We start from the raw sequence: 19,921 nt of genomic DNA on the forward strand, positions 1-19,921 counted from the left end.
AATAGTAAATTATATTTTATTTCATGTACAGAGAGCTCGGGGTTGAAAGGTGATGGTTGGGGAAACAGCACACAGGTGAGCAGCATGGAGGAAAAAGCCTGTTGTGAGTCCGCCGGTGCCCTAAGTCCAGTGAGCGTGGGGTCCCCAGGGCAGCTGTCCATACGGCAAGGAGCCTCTGTCCGCTGCCCTCTGAGTTTAGACCAATGCACCGCCCGCCCGCAGCAGCCCCTCCACAACACCAGAGTTAAGGGCACATCCTGCAAACGCAGTTCCCTTTCAGGTGCGCGGGGTGGGTGTCCGGTGGTGTGGCCGCCAGTGGGGCAGGCGGGCCGGCAGAAGGCTGCCCTTCCTCTCGCTCTGTAGACGGGAAAATTAAAACTCACGAGTCCCAAGGCTTGAAAATGCAAAGTCCATTCTGTTAACCTGGACATCCTTCTCCCGCTGCACATATCCGCACAGCCCTATGCAGGTCTGTGCCGTGCGTCCCCTCTCCCCCCACGTCTAGCAGTATTCCACCCCCCCCACCCCGGAGTGCCAGTCTGTGATCTGTCATTGCCGTGTGTCCAGGTGGCCGTGGGTTCACCCGGGGGGAAGACGGTGCTCACACCCCACAGGCAGGTCCTCGGGGGCCAGGGTCTGCAGCGGGGCCCTCACGGGCCAGTGGCTACAGCAGCTTGACGTAATTCTGTGGAATCAGGCCCCTCTTGCCATTCAAAGTCCCTTCCAGCCAGCCAGGTTCTCTTGAGGTTTGCACTGAAAAGGAAGAGAAATCCTTTTTACCAAAACGCTCCCGGGTACTTTCCGCCTGGGAACTCACCGCACCGCTGTGGGTCTTAAAGGCTCAACCAACACCGAAACGGGGGCCATTCCTGGGATGTCTGGTTACAAATCTGCACAAGAGTTATTTATAGGTGCCCCCCTGGCCACCCCAGCCTTCACCTGTCTTCACGCCACAGCCTCCTAACTGGTCCCCCAGCTTCCGGTCAGGCTCTTCCCAATCCACAGTGCACAAAGGAGCTCAATGAACTTTCCAGAACACACAGCTGGACACAGCACTGCCCTGCATAACATCCACTGTCTGTAGGAACAAACCCAAGCTTGCACGGGCGCCTGGCCCTGCCACCTCCCGAGCCACCCGTCACTCGGCCACAAGCACATCATGCGGGTCACCCACAGTGAATCATCCAGAGAAGGCCCCGGCTGAGCCTCTAGGCCTCTATACCTGCAGCGCGGCTGCTGACATGCCTTTCCCCACTTCTTCACCAGGGAATTCTTCCTCAGAGACCCCAGATACCCTGTCCTCTGGGGAGTCTTCCTCAGTCATTCTCGGCACTTGCCAGGCCTCACCGGCATCATCTGGGCCCCTGTCTGACTGCCACCTGGACGGGGAACTCCTGAGGGCAGGGCGAGACCTTCCACAGCTGGGCACACTCCACGTTCCACAAAGAGCCATGATGGACACACAGGAAAGTGACCGCAGGCTGGACAGCAAAGGGCGCAGGGTCCAAACATTCATCACCAGGGTTTAGAAGCATCCAGTAACCCCCAGCTGTGGGCAGGCCCCGACTCAGGCCTCGGCCACGGCCAGGAGCAGACATGGCAGCCGAGCATGTAGAAGAAAGGGGAGGTGTGGGCTGGATCAGCACACCAAGTCGGGAGCTGGCCGAGCAAGGCAGCCGTGACCGCAACCCATCAGAAGACGGCTGACTGTGCAGCTGAAACCCAGCACACATGTCCACGCGCCCAATACACAAATGCTTCACGGAACAGTACTTCCTCACTAAGTGTGATGCACTCTTTTCTATTATTTTTCAATGCTGATGGCAACTCAGCAAACGGGGTTCATAACCCACTCCTGTGTAGCAACCCACAGTCTGACCTCTGCATGGCTGGTCCTCTGCTTTCCTCCCCATTTATGCCTGGACGACCCTCCTTGCCCTTCAGATACCAGCTGAGGTATCCCCTCCCTCCGAGACCACTCCCAATGCTCCAGACCAGGTCAGAGCCGCCATATGTGCCCCCTACTCATTCCCTGTGAGTTGGGGGGGGGGTGTGTGTGTGTGAGACAGACAGACACACACACACACACACACATACTGGACCCTCCCTCCTAGTCTAGGCTCTAACATAAGACGACCTGCGTTCCCCAGCACAGTGCTTGACCAGGATGATTTGCTGAAAGGATGAATAAACAAATGAACCAGAGATGCGCCCTCCAGGTGACCTGGTGGCACCCCTTTCTTCGCACCCTGACTTCTACCCCAACATCGTTCCTCAGAGCAGGGTGTTTAAGGGCTCTCACTTAATCCCACACTGGCAATGCCATCGGAGCACAGCCCCCGTTGGGGAAAGGGACTGGATTCTATGGGAGAGGCACCCAGGGGTCGTGCAACGCGGGGTGGGGGTCTGGGGGCCGAGTAGATCCTTTCCTCAAACACTCAGGGAGGCAGTGACCATGGGGGAGGAATGAGGGCCATTCCCGCTCGTTCCTGCATGCTGGGCTGCCACCTGGCCACAATCTCCTGTGGGGACAGGGCAGGTCGGTAGCTCCACGCCCCACACCAAGAGGCTGCTCACTGAAGACTCCCGTGACACACGGCAAACAGTACAGCACTCACTTGGCACACACTGGGGAGCACTAACTGCGTGCCAGCTACCGCCTACGCCATAGACCCTGTCCTGCCACTCACGAGCTGTGTGGCCCCGGGCGAGGCTCACATCCTTAAGAACCTGATGAGTATGTGATGACAGTTACACCATTGCTCCCTGCTAGCATGATCTTTTCTACTTGTGGTAAAATGTATGTAACATATATATGTAGATATGTAACCACTGTACCCATTTTTAAGTGTACAGTTCAGTGGCATTAAGTACATTCAAAATGCTGTATATCCATCACCACTATCCATTTCCAGAACTTCTTCATCTTCCCAAACTGAAATTCTGTCCCCATTAAACACTAACTCCCCATTCCCCCTCCCGAAGCTCCTGGTAACCTTTATTCTACTTTCTGTCTTCATGAGCATGCCTACTACAGATATTTCATATCAGTGGAATCATACAATATTTGTCCTTTGGTGACTGGGTTATCTCACTTAGCATAATGTCTTCAAGGTTCATCCATGTTGCAGCCTGTGTCAGAATTTCATCCCTTTTATGGCTGAATACACTATTATATGTATAGACCACATTTTGTTTATCCATTCGTCTGTCAGTGGACATTTGGGCTATTTCTACCTTTTGGCTATTGTGAATAATGCCAGCTATGCACATGGGTGTACAAATATGTTTGAGTCTCTGTTTTCAACTCTTTGGGCTATATATCCAGAAGAGGAATTACTGGACGACATGGTAATTCTCTGATTAATTTTTGAGGACCTGCCCTACTATTTTCCACAGCAGCTGCACCATTTTACATTCCCACCAGCCATGCACAGGGGTACCAATTTCTTCACATCCTCACCAACAATCGTTATTTTCCATATTTTTGATAACGACCATCCTAATAGGTTGTAAGGTGGTATCTCATGGTGGTTTATCCATTTCCTCCTGATTTACCATCCCATAACAGGGACACTGAGCTAGGGACAAGAATACTTTGTGAGAAGCTTTCTCCAGAACAGAATCTGGTCTCAGCTTGGGGTATTTTTTAGCATAATGCTAACAAAATGAATGACAAATATCTAAATCATCATTATAAAACAAATAGCAGGAACCCACACTCAACTCAAGAACTGCAGCCGACATGGACGCCTCCGTCCTGGGCTCATTCCTGTGTCCTGCCCTCCCCCCTCACACCCTCCCCCCTGCTCCAAGGGGATTGGCAGCTTCAATGCTGTGTTTTTCACCATCTTACCCCAGCGATGGTTCAAACACAGGTTCATCACATATGTTTATATCCCTAATAATATACTACTTATTTTGTATATTTGTGAGCTGAACCAGAATCACACCCTATAGAGTCTTCTTGCACTTAATTTTTTTACTTAAAATGAGTTTCTAAGATTCCCTCATGTTAGGGATATATATAAGAACACAACTGTTAGGTTGTGGGGTCTATAAGAGGGTCAACTTTCTAAGATAATGGCAAGCTGTCTTCCCAGGATTGCTCTTTATATATCTGAGGACTTTAAAATGAATCACTAGCAGCTTTTAAAGATGAATCTGGGCCACACCTGCTCCCCAAACAATGGACAGATCCTGTCTCCAGGGTAGAAATGAACAAAGTGTGGCAAACAAGGCAGCCAGCCTCCCTGCCCAGAGAGAGCCAGACCTTGGAAATCCTAATGCCGGGCAGCCCTGGGGAGGGAGACCACTCCCTGCTTGCACTGGTGGCTCCGGCAGCTGCAGGGCTACCTATCGGGAAAGAGAGCAGAAGTGACTGGTCGCCGAGGTAACGTATTTCTGAGGTTCCCCAGGCCCACAGAAAAGGGCACTGGCCTCTGGTTGTCACACGCACATCAGCTGCCCTGAGACCTTACACATGGCGCCCCCTGGAGGACATGGGAGGCGCTGCCCCAGAACAACGGCTAAGCATTAGTGCGTCTACTATAGAAATGAATCTTCAGCTTAGAATTTAAACTCAAGTCCAGGCCCACATGGTAAGAGCGAAGAGCAAGGAACAGTTATGGGGCGAGGTGATTACTAAAGATCCCTTTCCCTTCCACACTCTGGGTCAGGATTTCCTACTGTTGTATATGTTCGCAACCGCGTGACTACTGACAATGCAGCCCAGGGGCCACTTTGACCTGGATTTTGTCTTCTCCAAAGGCCACTGAATGGCGTAAGCCAATTTCCTTTGCTGCCTGCATGAGGGACAAGAGCGGCTGGCAAGGCAAGAGCAAGCGCATTTATGGTAGCTGGAAGACTCCAAATGGACAAATGAACACAGAAAAAACGTCTTAGGCATTTCAGCGATGCTAAGTATCCCTTGTCTGCAGGAAGGACATGTTCCCAGCGACACTCCTGTGGCTGAGTTATAAACAGTGGCCGCCTGGAGCGATGGGAGCTGAGGCCAGGGGAGCTGCTGCTCCGGCCCGGCCTGCGTCCGTCATCGGAAGGGAAGAGCCGCAGCCGTTCAAGGAGAGGCATCACTAGACGTGCTCTGAGCAAACACTGCTAACTAGTTATCAAGTCTCTGCTAAGAGATCAACTATGCACAGAAGATGAAGGTGCAAACACACAGAAAAGAATAAATCCTGCTTAAGGGTCTTCCATTTTCTGTGACCTTTAAGAACCACCCTAAGAAACAGTAAGTTTGGGGATGTGGGTTCCGATCGTGGTCCCCGTGCGTATCTTTGGCAACAGAAGAACAGGAGTGGGATGCAGGGGCTGCAAGGCAAGGAGCTCACATCAAACGAGACGTGCACATGCTCCTGTATGGGGAAGGTGTCAACACATCAACAAGCGTCTCTAGAGCAGCTGGCCTGGGGGAGGACCTGAGGACACCAGTGCCACAGAGCCCGGAAACTGAGCGGTATGTGCCTTGGCTCAAAACGAAGCCAGGTGCACGGAGCGCCAAGCGAGGCTCCAAGGTCGGCAACATCCTCCACAATGCCTGTGCTGCACACGTGGCCCAAAATGCTGCCCTGACACATCACTACACGTGTGGACATCCTTGTGGATTAGGATGGAGAAGCTGATGCAGAGAGAACTTAAGGAACTTGTCCAGGGTCACAGAGAAAGTGGAAAAGCCAACTGACCTCAGGCAAAATAAGTGCAGAGTTGATAGCTACCTGCTATCAATCACTCTCCTGTTCCCGAAACACACTGACATATGTGTGTGTGTATCCCTGTATGTGTATACATGGATATGAGTATATACAGAGATAGAGACACACACACACACACACACTATTTTTCTTAGGAGGTCTCCTGCAAGTCACCAAGGGACTTTAAAAGTGCAGAACTTCAGTGTCCCGCGTCAGACATCTATCAGCCTTTCCCAATATCCAAGTTGGCAGACCGGATTTGGTTGGGGTCCTGACCCCCGTTCCCATGTCCGCATGCCCAGAGGAGAAGCCCCTGGACCCAGTGTGGTGCTGATTGATCTGAAGTCCTGGCTGGCAATGAGTTTAAGGGGAGCACATGACCTCATTCTTGCTATTGAGACGTGAGAGCAGGTCACCTAGGAAGGATGTTCTGAAAAAGTTTTCTCATGCTTAAAAAAAGAACACAAGGATGAGGCAACCCCCTTCTGCTAGGGTTGAGTGTGGCCATGAGACCTGGAACTGGGACAGCCATCCCACCCGCGCTGGGGAACCAGCCAGAGGCCCCTGTCCATAAGCAGAGATGGAAACACTGCAGTCTTGGGTGACATCTTTGAGAATGTGATTAACCAGCCCCTGGAGCTCCCCACGTGCAGACTTCTTACTGCGTGAGCGAATCTGCTTTCATGACTGCTTTAACCAGTTCTATCTGTTACTTGCAGCCAAAGGCATTCTAATAGATACACCTTCCACCAAGGTAAGTATCACATGAACAGTACTGTGTTCCGAGGCCCCGAACAAATCTAATCAACCACACAGCGTCACAATTCATCCTCATTTCCTAAATGGTGGGTTTCAGTGCTCTCCGCTTTCCCTTCTGCCATATGGGTGCCCATATATGACAGGCCTGGAGGAGGGCAGCTAACTGACTCTCCTGGCAAAACTGCATGCATGTATGTTATGGTGACAGAGGACTGATCTTGCTTCTACTCCAAGAGCAAAATTTCTCCACGAAGTATAATTTTGTCATACATGGGGTTTTTTGTTGTTGTTTGTTTTCTGACACTATCAGGAGTCTCTGGCTCTCCAGAGTGCGTAGCACACAGATATAGAAATCTACTCTAAATGAGGCAACTTGCTTTCTAAAAAACAATCATCAGCACATGCCGCATTACTGACAATATAGCACCAGGCGTTGTGTTGATATACTCCATATATTCCAAACATTCTGGCTAATCAACCATTCCATTCCAAGCATCAAAGGTTCTCGCTGCCTCTCCAGAACCCTTTTGGGCAGCTCTGCCCCCACACAACATCACTGTTTCCATAGCAACCAATGAATTTCATAATGAGGAGGACTGGGAAGGAAGAAATCAAGGGGGAGGGAAGAGATGTACACTGAACCATGGGAGGAATTTGTGAAATCTGAAGCCGGGCATAGCTCCTCAATGCTTATGTGTGACTATTAAACATGCAAACAAAAATCTATACCCTGGTTTCAGTATGCAAAGTCAATACCCGTATCTAGAGATTCATGCACTATTCAAACAAGCAAAACTCATGTAAAGCATAAGAATGGTAAGGGAACGATAAACCAAAATTGGTCGACAAAGCACGTGTCTGTAGCTCAGAGCTGGTGAACCTGAAGCATTTAGGAGGCTAGGGTGGGGACGCCGGGGGAGGAAAACAGAGGATGCAAATCACAAACATTTCTTAACTCCAAGTAGCACCAGCTTCTCTACATCAGGAGAAAAGATATCCCGAATGAAGACCCTCAAGAGTTACAAGAGTTGGAGAATAACCAAGATTAAAGCGGAAGTGGGCACCCACAGCCCCCTGGCGTTCGGTTCCTGGGAGCCACGTGGGCAGGCTCTCGCCCAGCCAAAGCATCAAGGGACAGACAGACTTCTGCTCCTGACAACCTCACAGCCAGGGACCGCCTGTCTGCTCTGGGCTGTAGACCCTCTGGGCCGGCAGAAGACAGCCTCCCACAAAGCTCCCACTAACACTTACCATCCTCAAAAATCGCTCCTATTTCAAAAGACAATTCCGAGCTGTGTTCTGCTTCACACGGGTACACTGCCCGGGCCTTCCGATTGATGACGCTGAAGAGGGAACAGGCAAGGCACCAAGTGAAACATGAGAAACCTCACCTTTCCCCCGCCCGCACTGCCCAAATCTCATTTCTATGTCACCAGCGCGGCAGCTCCTTCCAAAAAGGAAATTAGCGGGAAAGGGAACATCAGGCAAACCCCAGCACTTGACTGTCAAGTAAATGACAGGTTTCAAACCCCAGTCTTTCTTTAGGGAGCCTCTCTGAGAAGCTTTCCCTGAACCTCTTCACCTACTTCTCCTCTCCGCTCAGTGGGATGCCCTTCCCTCTCATTCAGCGTTATTAGAACCACAGGGCACGTTTGTTTCTGAAGCATTTTGGTTTATCTATTAAGGAAAAGCACCGGTGTCTTGAGACCGAAGGCGAGGCAGCGAAGGGCACAGGCACACGGACACTAAGTGGCTCCAGCCATGCCCCTCGGACACCCATCTGTCTACAGTGACGCTCTGCTTTCACGCCACCCTGGAAGGGGCTCACTGCTCTCAGCTGGGTCTCGCCCCCAAAAGGGACATCAAGCTCGGCTTCTCAACACTTGTCAAAACATCCTGTGTGTTCTTGTGGGAAAAGAACACAGTGGGTAAGGATGGAGACCAGGCTGTCAGCCAGATGCACACCGAGGCAGAAGGAAGCATCCCACCTCCCCGGAGGAGGGGAAGCCACTGATGGGGAGAAGAGTCTCAGCCTGCTGTCCCGGAGGAAGGGCTGTGCTAAAGGTCAGCACCTCTGGCCTCTGCACCACTGGCCCATTGAAGAGCTGTGTTAATTACGGTTCCCAGTGCCCCGTTTACCTTCCTTTAAAACAAACCATGCGCTTTCTATTCATGTATAAAAAGTTCTTCCAAAATACGTGGTTTCATAAATACACAACCAGCACCAAAAAGAGTAGGTTCAAGCAGGTCTCACGTAAGGCCAATCTCCAAGAACGTACTTGTTCTTGAACCTTTAAGTCTAAGGCAAGGTTGTAAATGTTGTCCACGAAGTCCAGGAGACCGGCAGCTTTTTGCACGTGGGGAGCACAAGAACGTGTTCAGGTTGATCAGGCCCCTCTGTGTGCCGCCCTCACATTCTACATCACGCTCCAAACCACGTACCTTTCAGGTGCCTTGTCCGCTACGGTGGCAGGAAGAAAGAGGGGGAAAGACGCCAGCTTGGGTGAAGGAGGTGTAACCTCTGTGTTGCAGCTCGGTGTGGTTGGTGCCTGAGGGTTAAGCCACTGGACCGTGGATGATCGGGCCTGGCTTGGGCTAAGCGTGGAAGTTTGAAGAACAGGATTAATAGTATAAGGGCCACGGAACACCAAATACATGACACCCCATTCCTCAATGGCCAGGATGATAGTTCCTTTCTCTCTCCTGATGACTGAAAGGGACAGAGTCCTCTCCACCTCCTCCCAGGTCTGTAGCCCCAAGAGCCACACCCCAAAACTAGAGATGCCTCACTGTACTTCTTCAGGTTTGTGGAGAAGATCTAGTCTTGTCCAACCTAGCGCCATACTGGTGCACTAATTACAACACCAGAATCCAATGGCCAAAACTAGTTGCTTGGACTTTTGAGATATTCATGTTTTCTGCTTATAAGGAAAGTCAAAAGAATCTACAGTCAAGCCCATGACCTATAGCTCTAAATATTCAACAGTGGCCTTTTAATGTCTAAATTGGTACAGCCATTACGGAGAACAGTATGGAGATTCCTTAGAAAACTAAAAATAGAACTACCATATGACCCAGCAATCCCACTACTGGGCATATACCCAGAGAAAACCATAATTCAAAAAGACACATGCACCCCAATGTTCACTGCAGCACTATTTACAACAGCCAGAACATGGAAGCAACATAAATGTCCATCAACAGAGGAATGGATAAAGATGTGGTACATATATACAATGGAATATTACGCAGCCATAAAAAGGAACGAAATTGGGTCATTTGTAGAGACGTGGATGGACCTAGAGACTGTCATACAGAGTGAAGTAAGAAAGAGAAAAACAAATATCGTATATTAAGGCATATATGTGGAATCTGAAAAAATTGGTATAGACTATCTTACTTACAAAGCAGAAATAGAGACACAGACATAGAGAAGAAAGGTATGGATACCAAGCGGGGATGGGATGAATTGGGAGACTGGGAATGACATATATACACCATTGACACTATGCATAAAATAGCTAACTAATGAGAACCTACTGTATAGCACAGGGAACTCAACTCAATGCTCTGTGGTGACCTAAATGAGAAGGAAATCCAAACAAGAGGGGATATACGTATACATATAGCTGATTCACTTTGCTGTACAGTATAAACTAACACAATATTGTAAAGCAACTACACTCCAATAAAAAATAAATAAATAAATAAATAAATAAAGCTCTTTCATCTGGTCATATACATGTGGCAACTCAGAACAGAATGCCACTGGGAATCAAGATTCCTCTAGAGTGGACCAAAGACTAGCATTTAAGGGAGAAACCAATGAACAGTAAATCTTTGGTGACCTTAACATTCCCTAATAGTTGCCAATTTTGAAAATAAGTTAATGTAAAAAGGTCAGTAAACAGACTCATGGAGGGGCCTCTAAACGTGGAGGGTTCAATAAATACGTGTTGATCTGAATAAATTCTTCTTCAATGATCTCAAAACTGGAGGCTTGTGACTATGGTCTACGAAGCTTGCTTTAAAAGCACAGGGCTGAAAGCTGCTCGTTTTACTCAAGTACATTTTCAACACATGTGTATTCAATGCTGCTATACCCAGATGCCCCTCACCTCCAATTCACCCTCTTTGGCTAAAACCAGTTTCTACGAGCAGCTTCCGTGTCCTTCCATATTTTGAGCATTATCTTTGATTCTTCTTCTAAAGCAGAACTAACACCACGTCCTGTCCATTTTTACTGCAAAAAGCTCCCAGGCTGTGTTCCTTTCTCTGCGCTCTTGTCGTGAACAGGAGACGCTCCCATTCTCACTGCTGATGCCGGCGTCACGGCGGAGGTCTCCTAGCCAAGCCCCTGGCCCCAGGCCTCCCATTCGGCCAGTTCCATCAGCCACATTCAGCCACCTGGGTAAGACCCAGGCCACCCCGTGTGCCTCCCCAGGAACAGGTGTGCTCCCCCACCTGCCCTGGCAGCCTGGCTTCTTAGCCCACAGCTCTGCTCCCATGACTTCCCCTCCTCCCCCCCTCAAGCTCTTCCGCTCCTCTGCTGGCTCCAGTCTGTCCCCTCCCCCCGGCTCAGCTCCAGCTGCCTCCCCCAGTTCTTCTCCTCTGGGCTCTCTAAGTCACAGACCTTCTCTGAAGGCCCGTCACACCAATAAATGGGAGGGCCCATCAGCATGAGCTGTTCTGTGTTGGTTTCAGACATTTCTCTCGCCTCTGGGTTGAGAGCAGGCGGGTAACTCTTTGTGTAGACTCACAAAGCCGGGCAGAGGGCTTGGCACAGGAAGCCTTCAAGCCACATCTGAGAAGCCAGTTCACATGTGCTAACACTACAACTGAAGAGTATACACCAGGCCCATGAAATATTGCATTACTGACTTGATAGATATTTAGTACACAGAAGGTTGCCTTTACTCTGATCAGAAAAGGGGGGGAAGGAGGAACATTTTAAAAACATTATTCTCTGAACAACTTATTTACAATCCCCCTATCCAGCCATTCATTTGGAAGTCATAAAACCTACTTCATACCAAGCAAAGAAACCTATAAATCTCAAGGTGATCTGTATCACCAACAGCAAAAGTCACTCCATTCTTCAGCAGAAAATGAAACTTTAATGGGTTCTTACTCATCAGGAAGGGAGAGGATGGGGTGAGTGAAGCTCTGACAGAGAATTTAAGACCACAGTTAGCCAAACAACTGCCATTTTATCTCCCAGCAATTACTCAAGGCGCTTGTGGGTGCGGGTGGCGACGGAGGATGAAGTGTGTTACCCCACCCGAACCAACTCTTCCTGGTCATAAATAGTCAAGTGATGAAACGATGGCCATCTATCTGCTGAGAGGGAGGACAGCTACGGGATGAAGATAAGGTAACGGTGTGTGTATTTATAAGGCTCTTTAAAAGTAAAGGTCATAAATTTTACAGCTATTATCTACTTCATCCTCACATCTTTCTTTTAAAAAGAAATGTTTTGTTTTGTTTTTTTGTAAAGGGAAAATACTCCTTCTGGCAAGTGAAAGAATTGTTGGAATAGCAGGTGCAGAAGGTAAGGGCCTATCCTTAGCGTGGCTTTCTCCACCCTTTCCCAAAACAGGAACTCAGAGTCACCCATCCTTGTCCAGAGTCAAGCTCGCAACATGAGCCTTTTTTGCTTCTTGGTTTGTTCTCTGTGATTTTTCTGTTTTCTGTCAACACACAGATGTGCTATGTGATCCCACACTCACTGGTTCACCAAGAGAGCCTTTTCAGGCTTCCCACTTAGACCTAAATTTCTGTATTTGAGTCCCTGGGTTTCCCCACAGTATGTCAGAAAGCCTCCGCTCGGGACTTCTCTGTGGGCATGAACTTTGCAGACTGGACTATTCATATTCGCCTCTACTATGGGGAGGAGGTATCATAAGTCACGTGGAGAACTAAGTCCTGTGAAAGAGGAGACCTGCCCAGCAAAACAAAGTTCGGGAAACGGAGCCAAGTAGCCATGAGGATACAAGAAACTTTCCATGGGCTTCTTCGCTGGGAAGGAGTGGGGATGAGGCAGGAAGCGGTTAAATATACTCAAGACCTAAGACCTGAATTCTCGCCTCAGCCAGCAGAGGCCAGACGATGTTTCACAGGTGTCTCCAAAAGCAACCTGCCAACATTTTTTTTTTTTGGAAGGCAAGAAATTGTAAACATGAGTTTCTTTATATAAACCATCTCCTACTTTCCAGAATTTGGCTTTTATTTTGTTTTTTGGTAATAAGGATCAAAAAATATTTTTTAACTATCTAATTCTTTAAAAGATAATACTTATAATTTTCTCAAAAAGCAGTAAAGTATTCCTTTTAAAGGAGAATTTCTGACATTGTCTTTCTCTTCTTTGACTTAAAACATTTTAGAGGAACCCTAGGCATTCGGGAAACGGCAGCCCAGAGCAAAGGTCTAGCAGTTTTTCTCAGCCTGGGCCCTCGGAGAGATCTAGCAGTTTTTCTCAGCCTGGGCCTCCCGAGAGAAGGCGCCCTAAGGCATCCATGTACATAATGAATTAACACCTCTCCTGCATGTCTAGAACTGTTCTAGCTACCCATGTGTTGGGAGACAATTCAATACGGGTCTCCGGTGTTTCTGCACTTCTAGTGAGCAAAGGCTGGATTATCTTTTCAAGGATGTGTTTAGAAGCACAGAGCCTTGGGAGATAAAGTCGTGTCTTCCCCTGGAGCGAAGAGCAGGCTTTACCGTCCGTCATAAAAGATCTGGTTTTCCTGAGCTCTGGGTTTCTCTCTTGCTAACACTCCACAGGCAGGTGTTATCTGGGCCATGGGGCATCACCCTGTGGAAACTGGGACTTGGATTAATACTCTGAGGACTGCTATGGCTGTGATTAGTACAGTCCTTTGACTCTGACCAGGAGCCCAATGTCTTCTGCCAGCATCCTTGGAATCATGGCAGGCCAATGCGGGACCCTGCAAAGCAGAGTCAAATTTCAGATGTCACAGTTCTCGACAGCATCCTTGGGAGCACTGAGAAAATACTCAGGTCATTTTTTGTATTCTGTGGTTCAGAGGAGAACCCTGGCTAAGAAAGTCTTTGGGTTAAAGATCAAAACTGGTAGGTGATCTAAGAATTAAAAGGCCCATTACCTGCTAGAACACAATGGAATATTTCAAGTGTTCTCTCCTACCACTTCCCAAATTTAAGCATTTAAAAAAAAAAAAACTTATTTAATTCCTTCTTCCTCCTGCCCCTTTAACTATGGATTTTTGATGAGCAAGAATGGCATGATCACAAACCACCAGTTTTATTGAATAATGAGCTGCTGAGCAATTATAAAAAAGCACCTAAAGTGCCATGTTTCCTGAAAGCCAAGCTGTGGTTTGCAAAAATGCAGGCAGAAGTCTACTCTTCCTGAAAAGCTCAGAAACCACATTTACCAAAACAGAAATAAATTACAGAGAAATATGAATATGTTTCTCTGCTCTCTTCCCAATTTCACACACTAAACTGAAAGCATCATGACTCCTCTCTGTCTTCGGGGCAAAAGAGCCAACGTCCCTTTGAGGAGAAATGTTTCCTTCTCAAAGAAAAGGAAGAAATGGAAACAAGAGGGTTTCACTAAAAACACAGAGATTTCCTCCTGCTAACTCAGAAACTCATCCTCGAAAACTTTCTGACATTGGAAGGCTACCTGGTATTCCTAAGGCAATGGGAAGTCTCCTGCCTGGGGGCGGGGCAGGTGGAGGGGCTGGGGAGTGGAACACACATTTGTGAAGGTGATGAGCGAATTCTCTCCAGTAACAAGAATCAGCACTCTTGCCTTGGCAAAACAGGTCTGCACATCAGGGAAAGACCGTGTAGCTTTCACGATGGGGAGGAATAAACCCTCAATAACATGAAATTATGACCGTTTCTGTGTATGTGTACACTTTACAGAGTTCATTTTTCTGAAAATGTAACAAATCAGAGGTATATGCTGCTTGGGATTCAAACTGTGACCCGATCGTCTCCAACACCAGACTCCACGCGCCATGCATATTAAAAACACTTTTTGGCAGCAGAAAAGCACAAACATTTCAGAAATGGGGGAGGGGACCTAGGGCCTTAACTGTTAAAATTCGACAACAGCTGCACCAGTCACCGGAGAACGTCTGCCTCTAACAAACATTTCTTGCAAAGCATAGGCAGGTCAGGCTCTGGGCAGTGCTGGCAATACAAGCGCCCGATTCCAGGATCTGCGAGCACAGAGCATAATTTAGCATTCGAGGGAGGATACATATCAAGAAAAGAAATGACTGCTTCTCTGAAATGATTAAATCCCCCAAATACCAAGATATTTGACGATGGCTTTTATGATGTCGGCAGCAAATCAGAAGTTTGCACCGGAAGGAAAGATTTTAAAACCTCATTTGCGAGGTCTCCGAGCAGAAGCTAACACATTAGTGAAATGATCTTTCATTCCAGGCTGGGAAACAACGTACAGCATAAGTCTAGAACAGCTGTCCTGGGCAAAAGTGTTTGAAAATGTTAATAAAGACAGAAGGAAATATTGTCGATCTGTATATTATGGGAAATCTCTGTTCAAATAAATGCCACCGTTCTTCTTTAAGTGCCAGAGAGGGGGAATTCCCCAGCCAGCACGCTGTTGGTTCCAAGTGAGCACAGTGAGGGGCACAGCAGTGGGGAGAAGCATGCACCTGTGACAAGTGGCCATAATCCACAGCACTGGGCCGGGAGGACATCACTGATCATTAGGAGGGTTCGAACTGGACCCTGTTCGCTCATCACTCTTGGTCTGAGAACTACCTGTCAGACCCCATGCCTGCCCTGGGGACACCCAGGGAACTATAACAGCTGTTTTCCAAGAGCACCCAGTCAGGTGAGAAGAGAATGACAAATTGATGATCATGACGCAGCGTGACGAGCGCCACATAACAGAGAGGTGGCCAGGGTCCCGCAGGAGAACAGAGGAGGGAGCAGTTGTCACGTGGGCATCCAGGGAGGCTTTCCGCCCCCAGCCGATGGCGCCATCGTCAGTATCATCCCGCCCTCCCTACATCCTGGCACAGTCGGTGCTGAGCCAGACACAACTGGCACGTGTTCATTCACTCATTCTCGGCTATGCTACCGTTTCACGTGACACATGAGAAGCCGATAGCAGAAAGGTGACGGTGACTTACTCAAGGTCAATGTCGGGTCAAAGCCCCGTTTGGACAAGACTGCACGGAGCTCGCAGCCTCAAGTCCCTCCGAGCGAGCGGCTGGAGTGGAACACAAGGAGCTGAATGGAGGCAGATGAGAGGCAGAGGTACTCAGGGGGCAGGACCACTGAGTCAGATGCTCACAGGCAGGGCGACTGAAGGATTGTAATCACACCTATTACAATTGCATGAAACGCCTCCACTCTACAGAGACCCTGGGTTCCAAAGACAGCCCTGGCTGTGTGCCCATGTGCAGTTTCCTAATCTCCCTCAGCTTGTTCCTTTTTTTGTTTAAAAAAGAAAAGGAGGCAGGAGGGGAAGGGGGAGAGAGGGGAGGACACTTCTCACTCTCAGAGGCTGGGGCAGAGCTGGCATTATCAGCCTTGGCTGGGGGTCAGCCACGACTGAAACTTGGGAGAGTAACAATCTTCCTGGTCTCAGTTTCCTTAGCTAAAATGAAAGTAAGTGTTAACAGGCTGGGTGGCAGTAAGATGTAAATAAGATGACAGGTATAAAGCACCCAGCAGTGACTGGAGAACAGTGAGCACTCAACAGGTGAAGCCCTTCTTATGAGCATTAGGTATATCGCCTCTGCTTTCCAGGCTTACATCTTCACCAATGAATCATTTTCTTTACCAAAAGACAACGAACTCTGTCAAAGGGAAAAAACTATAAATATTAAGTAAATGTCACCATTGGGGGAAAAAAGTTGCTAAGTGCAGTATGACTGCATATGATCCAGGACTGAATCCTGGAACAAAAGGACATGAGTGAAACAATTAGTGAAACAGAAATAAAGTCTGTATGTAATAGTATCATACCAATGTGAATTCCCTGGTTTTAACCAAAGTACCATGGTTCGGTGTAAGATGTTAGTAGTAGAAGCCGGGTGAAGGGTCTATGGGAACTCTCTATACTATCTTTGTAAATTTTCTGTAAATCTAAAACTATTTCAAAATAAAAGAAATTTTTTTTTAACAACAGGTTGTAAAAAGAATAACCCCAAATAAATTTTTCAATCACTGAAGCACTAAAAAGCCTTTTGAAATTATGATCACACACTTGAAGGCATCCAAAAGCCATATGGAAAACTTTTGGTTAGTTCAATGACATGAAAAGATTCCTAAGGGTTACGTTTAAAAATCACTTGGACCGCCCATCTAAAACATGGCAATTAACCACAACTGTTGAAACTGGTTTTTAAGGAGTGTGGGCTTTTCCAAAAAGATCAGTTTTGTTTATAGATTAGATCGAGGTCAGCAAACTTTTTCTGCAAAAGGCCAGACGATAAATACTTCAGGGTCTGCAGGCTGTAGGTCTTGCAACTACTTAACCCTGCCATCATAGCAGCACGAAAGCAGTCACAGACACAATGTAAATGACTGGGTGGCTGTGTTCCAATAAAACTTTATTTATTAAAAAAAAACAGGCAGTGGTGGGTCACAGTTTGCTCACCCCTGGATGAGATGGACCAGATGCGAATCCATTTCATAGTGGAGAGTTGGAAGAGGTGAAGATAATGATGGTAAACTCCCCTGGGCTCGAGAAGCCCACTCGCTTTCCTCCATCTTCACTGGCTTTGTGGCGTGGAGACTCCTGTGTGTGCCAAAAGCCGATCTGCAAGCACCCAGGGCTTTCCTGCAGCAGCAGCTCTCCTGACTAATTGCTCAAGATCATCTCCCACGCAGGAGGCAGACAGCCAACAGATCAAGCCAGCACGTAAAAGCAAGAACTTGGTCCCCCTTGAGAAAAAGGAGGGAGGTGGGCAGGGAGAGGAGGAAAGGCACGGAAGGAAATCTCTCGAACACAGATAAGACAGAACCTTTTGAGGTTGGATATAACCACACTGAACACTCAGTCCTCACCGCCCAGGATGCTGGGTCTGCTGGGGGGTTTCCCTCCTTGACAAGAAAGGACACCACTACCTAGTCAGCCCATATCTTACGAAGTTCACTCCCAGGCTGATCATTTTCTTGGGGTTTGCTATGAAAGAACTGAGAGTTACACCTCTGACTGATCTTTCACTCAAAGTGTTCCTTGAATTGCATTTCTCTTCCTTCTGGATGATCACTGTGGAATCAGGGACAAGGCTTGAACTTTAGCTTGCTAGCCGAACAGAAAAGGAGCTGCAGCTGCGTTTCAGAGAATTACGGGGCTGTAGAGAGGTCTCAGCATTGGTCCTGCAGGGCAACTGATGGGAATATTTCCACAAGCTCAATTTGCGTGTGGAAGACAGCCACCAGCCAACGTGAGGGTGGAACATATAAAACAGGGGCTCCCAAGCACAGCTCAAAAGGGGTACAGCACTACTCTAAGAAAATCCTCTGGTTACTTACCAAGCTGTTTTACGGGTTACCTGTCGTGATGGGTGAGCTTCCCATACTGCTCAGAACGGTTTAGAGAGCTGGCTGGGTCCCAGTGGGAACCCTATGCCTTGGTCATGAGCTACCCAAGGGCCCTAGTCTCCGAAGCTTCTACAGAGGAGGTTTCTACACAGCGAGGAGAGGACAGGAGCCCCGGGTTCTCCTGGTATAACTACTGTAAATGCTAGAAACAATGCAACTTCAGGTCAACACTAAAGGCTTCTCCAGGACTAGAGAGCCTATTTTCCCTAAGCCATTTAGTGGGGAGATTACATAACTGATGAACCAGGAAGTCGGGTCAAGTTCAACTAAGAATATTAAATTAAGTTCTCGGAAGAAAGGAAAATGCAAGCAGGTGGCCGCCTAGGGCTCCCAGGCGAGCCGTGACTGGGTTTTATTACATGTGGTACCTTGAAACCTCACAACAATCCAGAGGGGTGGGTGCTGTCACTCCCCCTTTGCAGATAATCTTGCTAAGCCTTGGTTTGCTGAAGTAATTTATGTAAGGCCTCCAAGGTTTTAAGTGGCAGGAAAAGAATGCAAAGCCAGGCTTGTTTGACTCTAAAATCAGTGCTTTATCAGTCTACACCACGGTCTTCCAACTCACAGAAAGCTCACGAGGCCCCTGCCTGCATTTCAATGTTGAGACCCAGCCAACCAATCCATGCACAGCAAATGATACATTACAATAGCAAAAACCAATGAAACAAAAAAGAAAAGCAAAAACAAAACAAGACTAATGAGAAGACAATTTTTTTTTCTTTGTTTGAATCTTAAGCAGTAGAGCAGCTACTACAAAAATTCAGACAAGTGTCTTTAATTTGGAAAGTCAACTTTTCATTACGGGGCGTTAAAGTTAGATGAATGACCAACTACTTGGCTTGAAAATAAAATCTCTGAATTTCAGAACCTGTAATTAGAGCACAGCAAAGGAAGAGGTGAATTAGGCCACATGCAAGTGCCAAGTACACAATACAAATACCAAAAATACCCTAGCAAGACACAAGGGACATGTATGGAAGGTTGTGAGGATGCTAGGTGGTCAGTCGGGATGGCATAATTTCTATACTGAGTTGGAGAGAAGATTCAAGAAGATATACAGGACAAAAGTTATCCATCCACCACCACCACCCCAATGAGTGTGAATAGACTGATGGTCGATGGCCAAGCACGTGGGCCCCGAGATTAGCTTCAAGAGCTTTACCAGATATCACGTTACTCATAAAAAGATTACGGATGTTGCTCTGTTGCAAAATATCAAATTTCCAAGTCTCCCAGCTCTGCTGCAGGGGAGGATGCCCTCCTCCACAAATCTCAGCCAAAGGTGTTGGATGGTGAATGTGCCGCAATTCAGATTCAAGGGTTTATTCCCCATAGATAACTATAAACCACAGCAACGTGTCTTAACACAGGGTCAGCGCTCCCTCTTCAAAACAAGGGCAGCGGCCAGCTGACAGGCACTGTTAGCTCACTGGGTCTCAGAATTGGGGGAAAACTACAATTGAACAACGTTCCCATATGCCACCAGACTTTCCATACCGACAGTAAAACAAGTCCAAGGGAACCACAGATCACGAGGGCAGACAGATCAGGGTCATAACCCTTCTCTGCCCCTTACCAGTCATGTGGCTTGGGGCAAATTTCTGATCTTCTTTGTGCCTCCATTTCTCTATCTTTAAAAATGAACATACTTCTACCTCACTGGGTCTGATGTGAGGATCAACATGAAATAGTTATAAAGCAGCTACAACAAAGTCTGTGGCCCCCGAGAGTTAATGCTCCACAGTCTTTGATTCTGAGAAATGCAAGAGAGGATCTACCGCATCAAGCCTTCTCTGCAGCCTCTCACCACCAGCCACTGCTGATCCAGAAGCTTCTGCCCCCTCTAAGTCCCCAGCCCCCAACAGGTC

At 47.9% G+C, this 19,921-nt stretch overlaps 1 protein-coding gene across 4 annotated transcripts in view; it reads right to left on the minus strand.

The window, feature by feature from the left end:
• Window positions 1-510: 510 nt before the first annotated feature.
• ARHGAP10 (Rho GTPase activating protein 10) overlaps window positions 511-19,921 on the minus strand; it is a 322,216-nt gene continuing 302,805 nt past the window's right edge. For 2 of the 4 annotated variants that reach the window (XM_061191611.1, XM_061191609.1), the window contains one exon: window positions 511-753. In XM_061191611.1, coding sequence (XP_061047594.1) covers window positions 665-753 — 89 coding nt within the window. In that variant the 3' untranslated portion in view covers window positions 511-664. Of the gene's footprint in view, window positions 754-7,721; window positions 7,814-8,912; window positions 9,066-19,921 lie in introns of those variants that run through there. The other 2 variants (XM_061191608.1, XM_061191610.1) reach the window with 2 other exon arrangements.

The sequence above is a fragment of the Eubalaena glacialis genome, chromosome 5 (genome assembly GCF_028564815.1).
Source record: "Eubalaena glacialis isolate mEubGla1 chromosome 5, mEubGla1.1.hap2.+ XY, whole genome shotgun sequence".
Taxonomy (NCBI): domain Eukaryota; kingdom Metazoa; phylum Chordata; class Mammalia; order Artiodactyla; family Balaenidae; genus Eubalaena; species Eubalaena glacialis.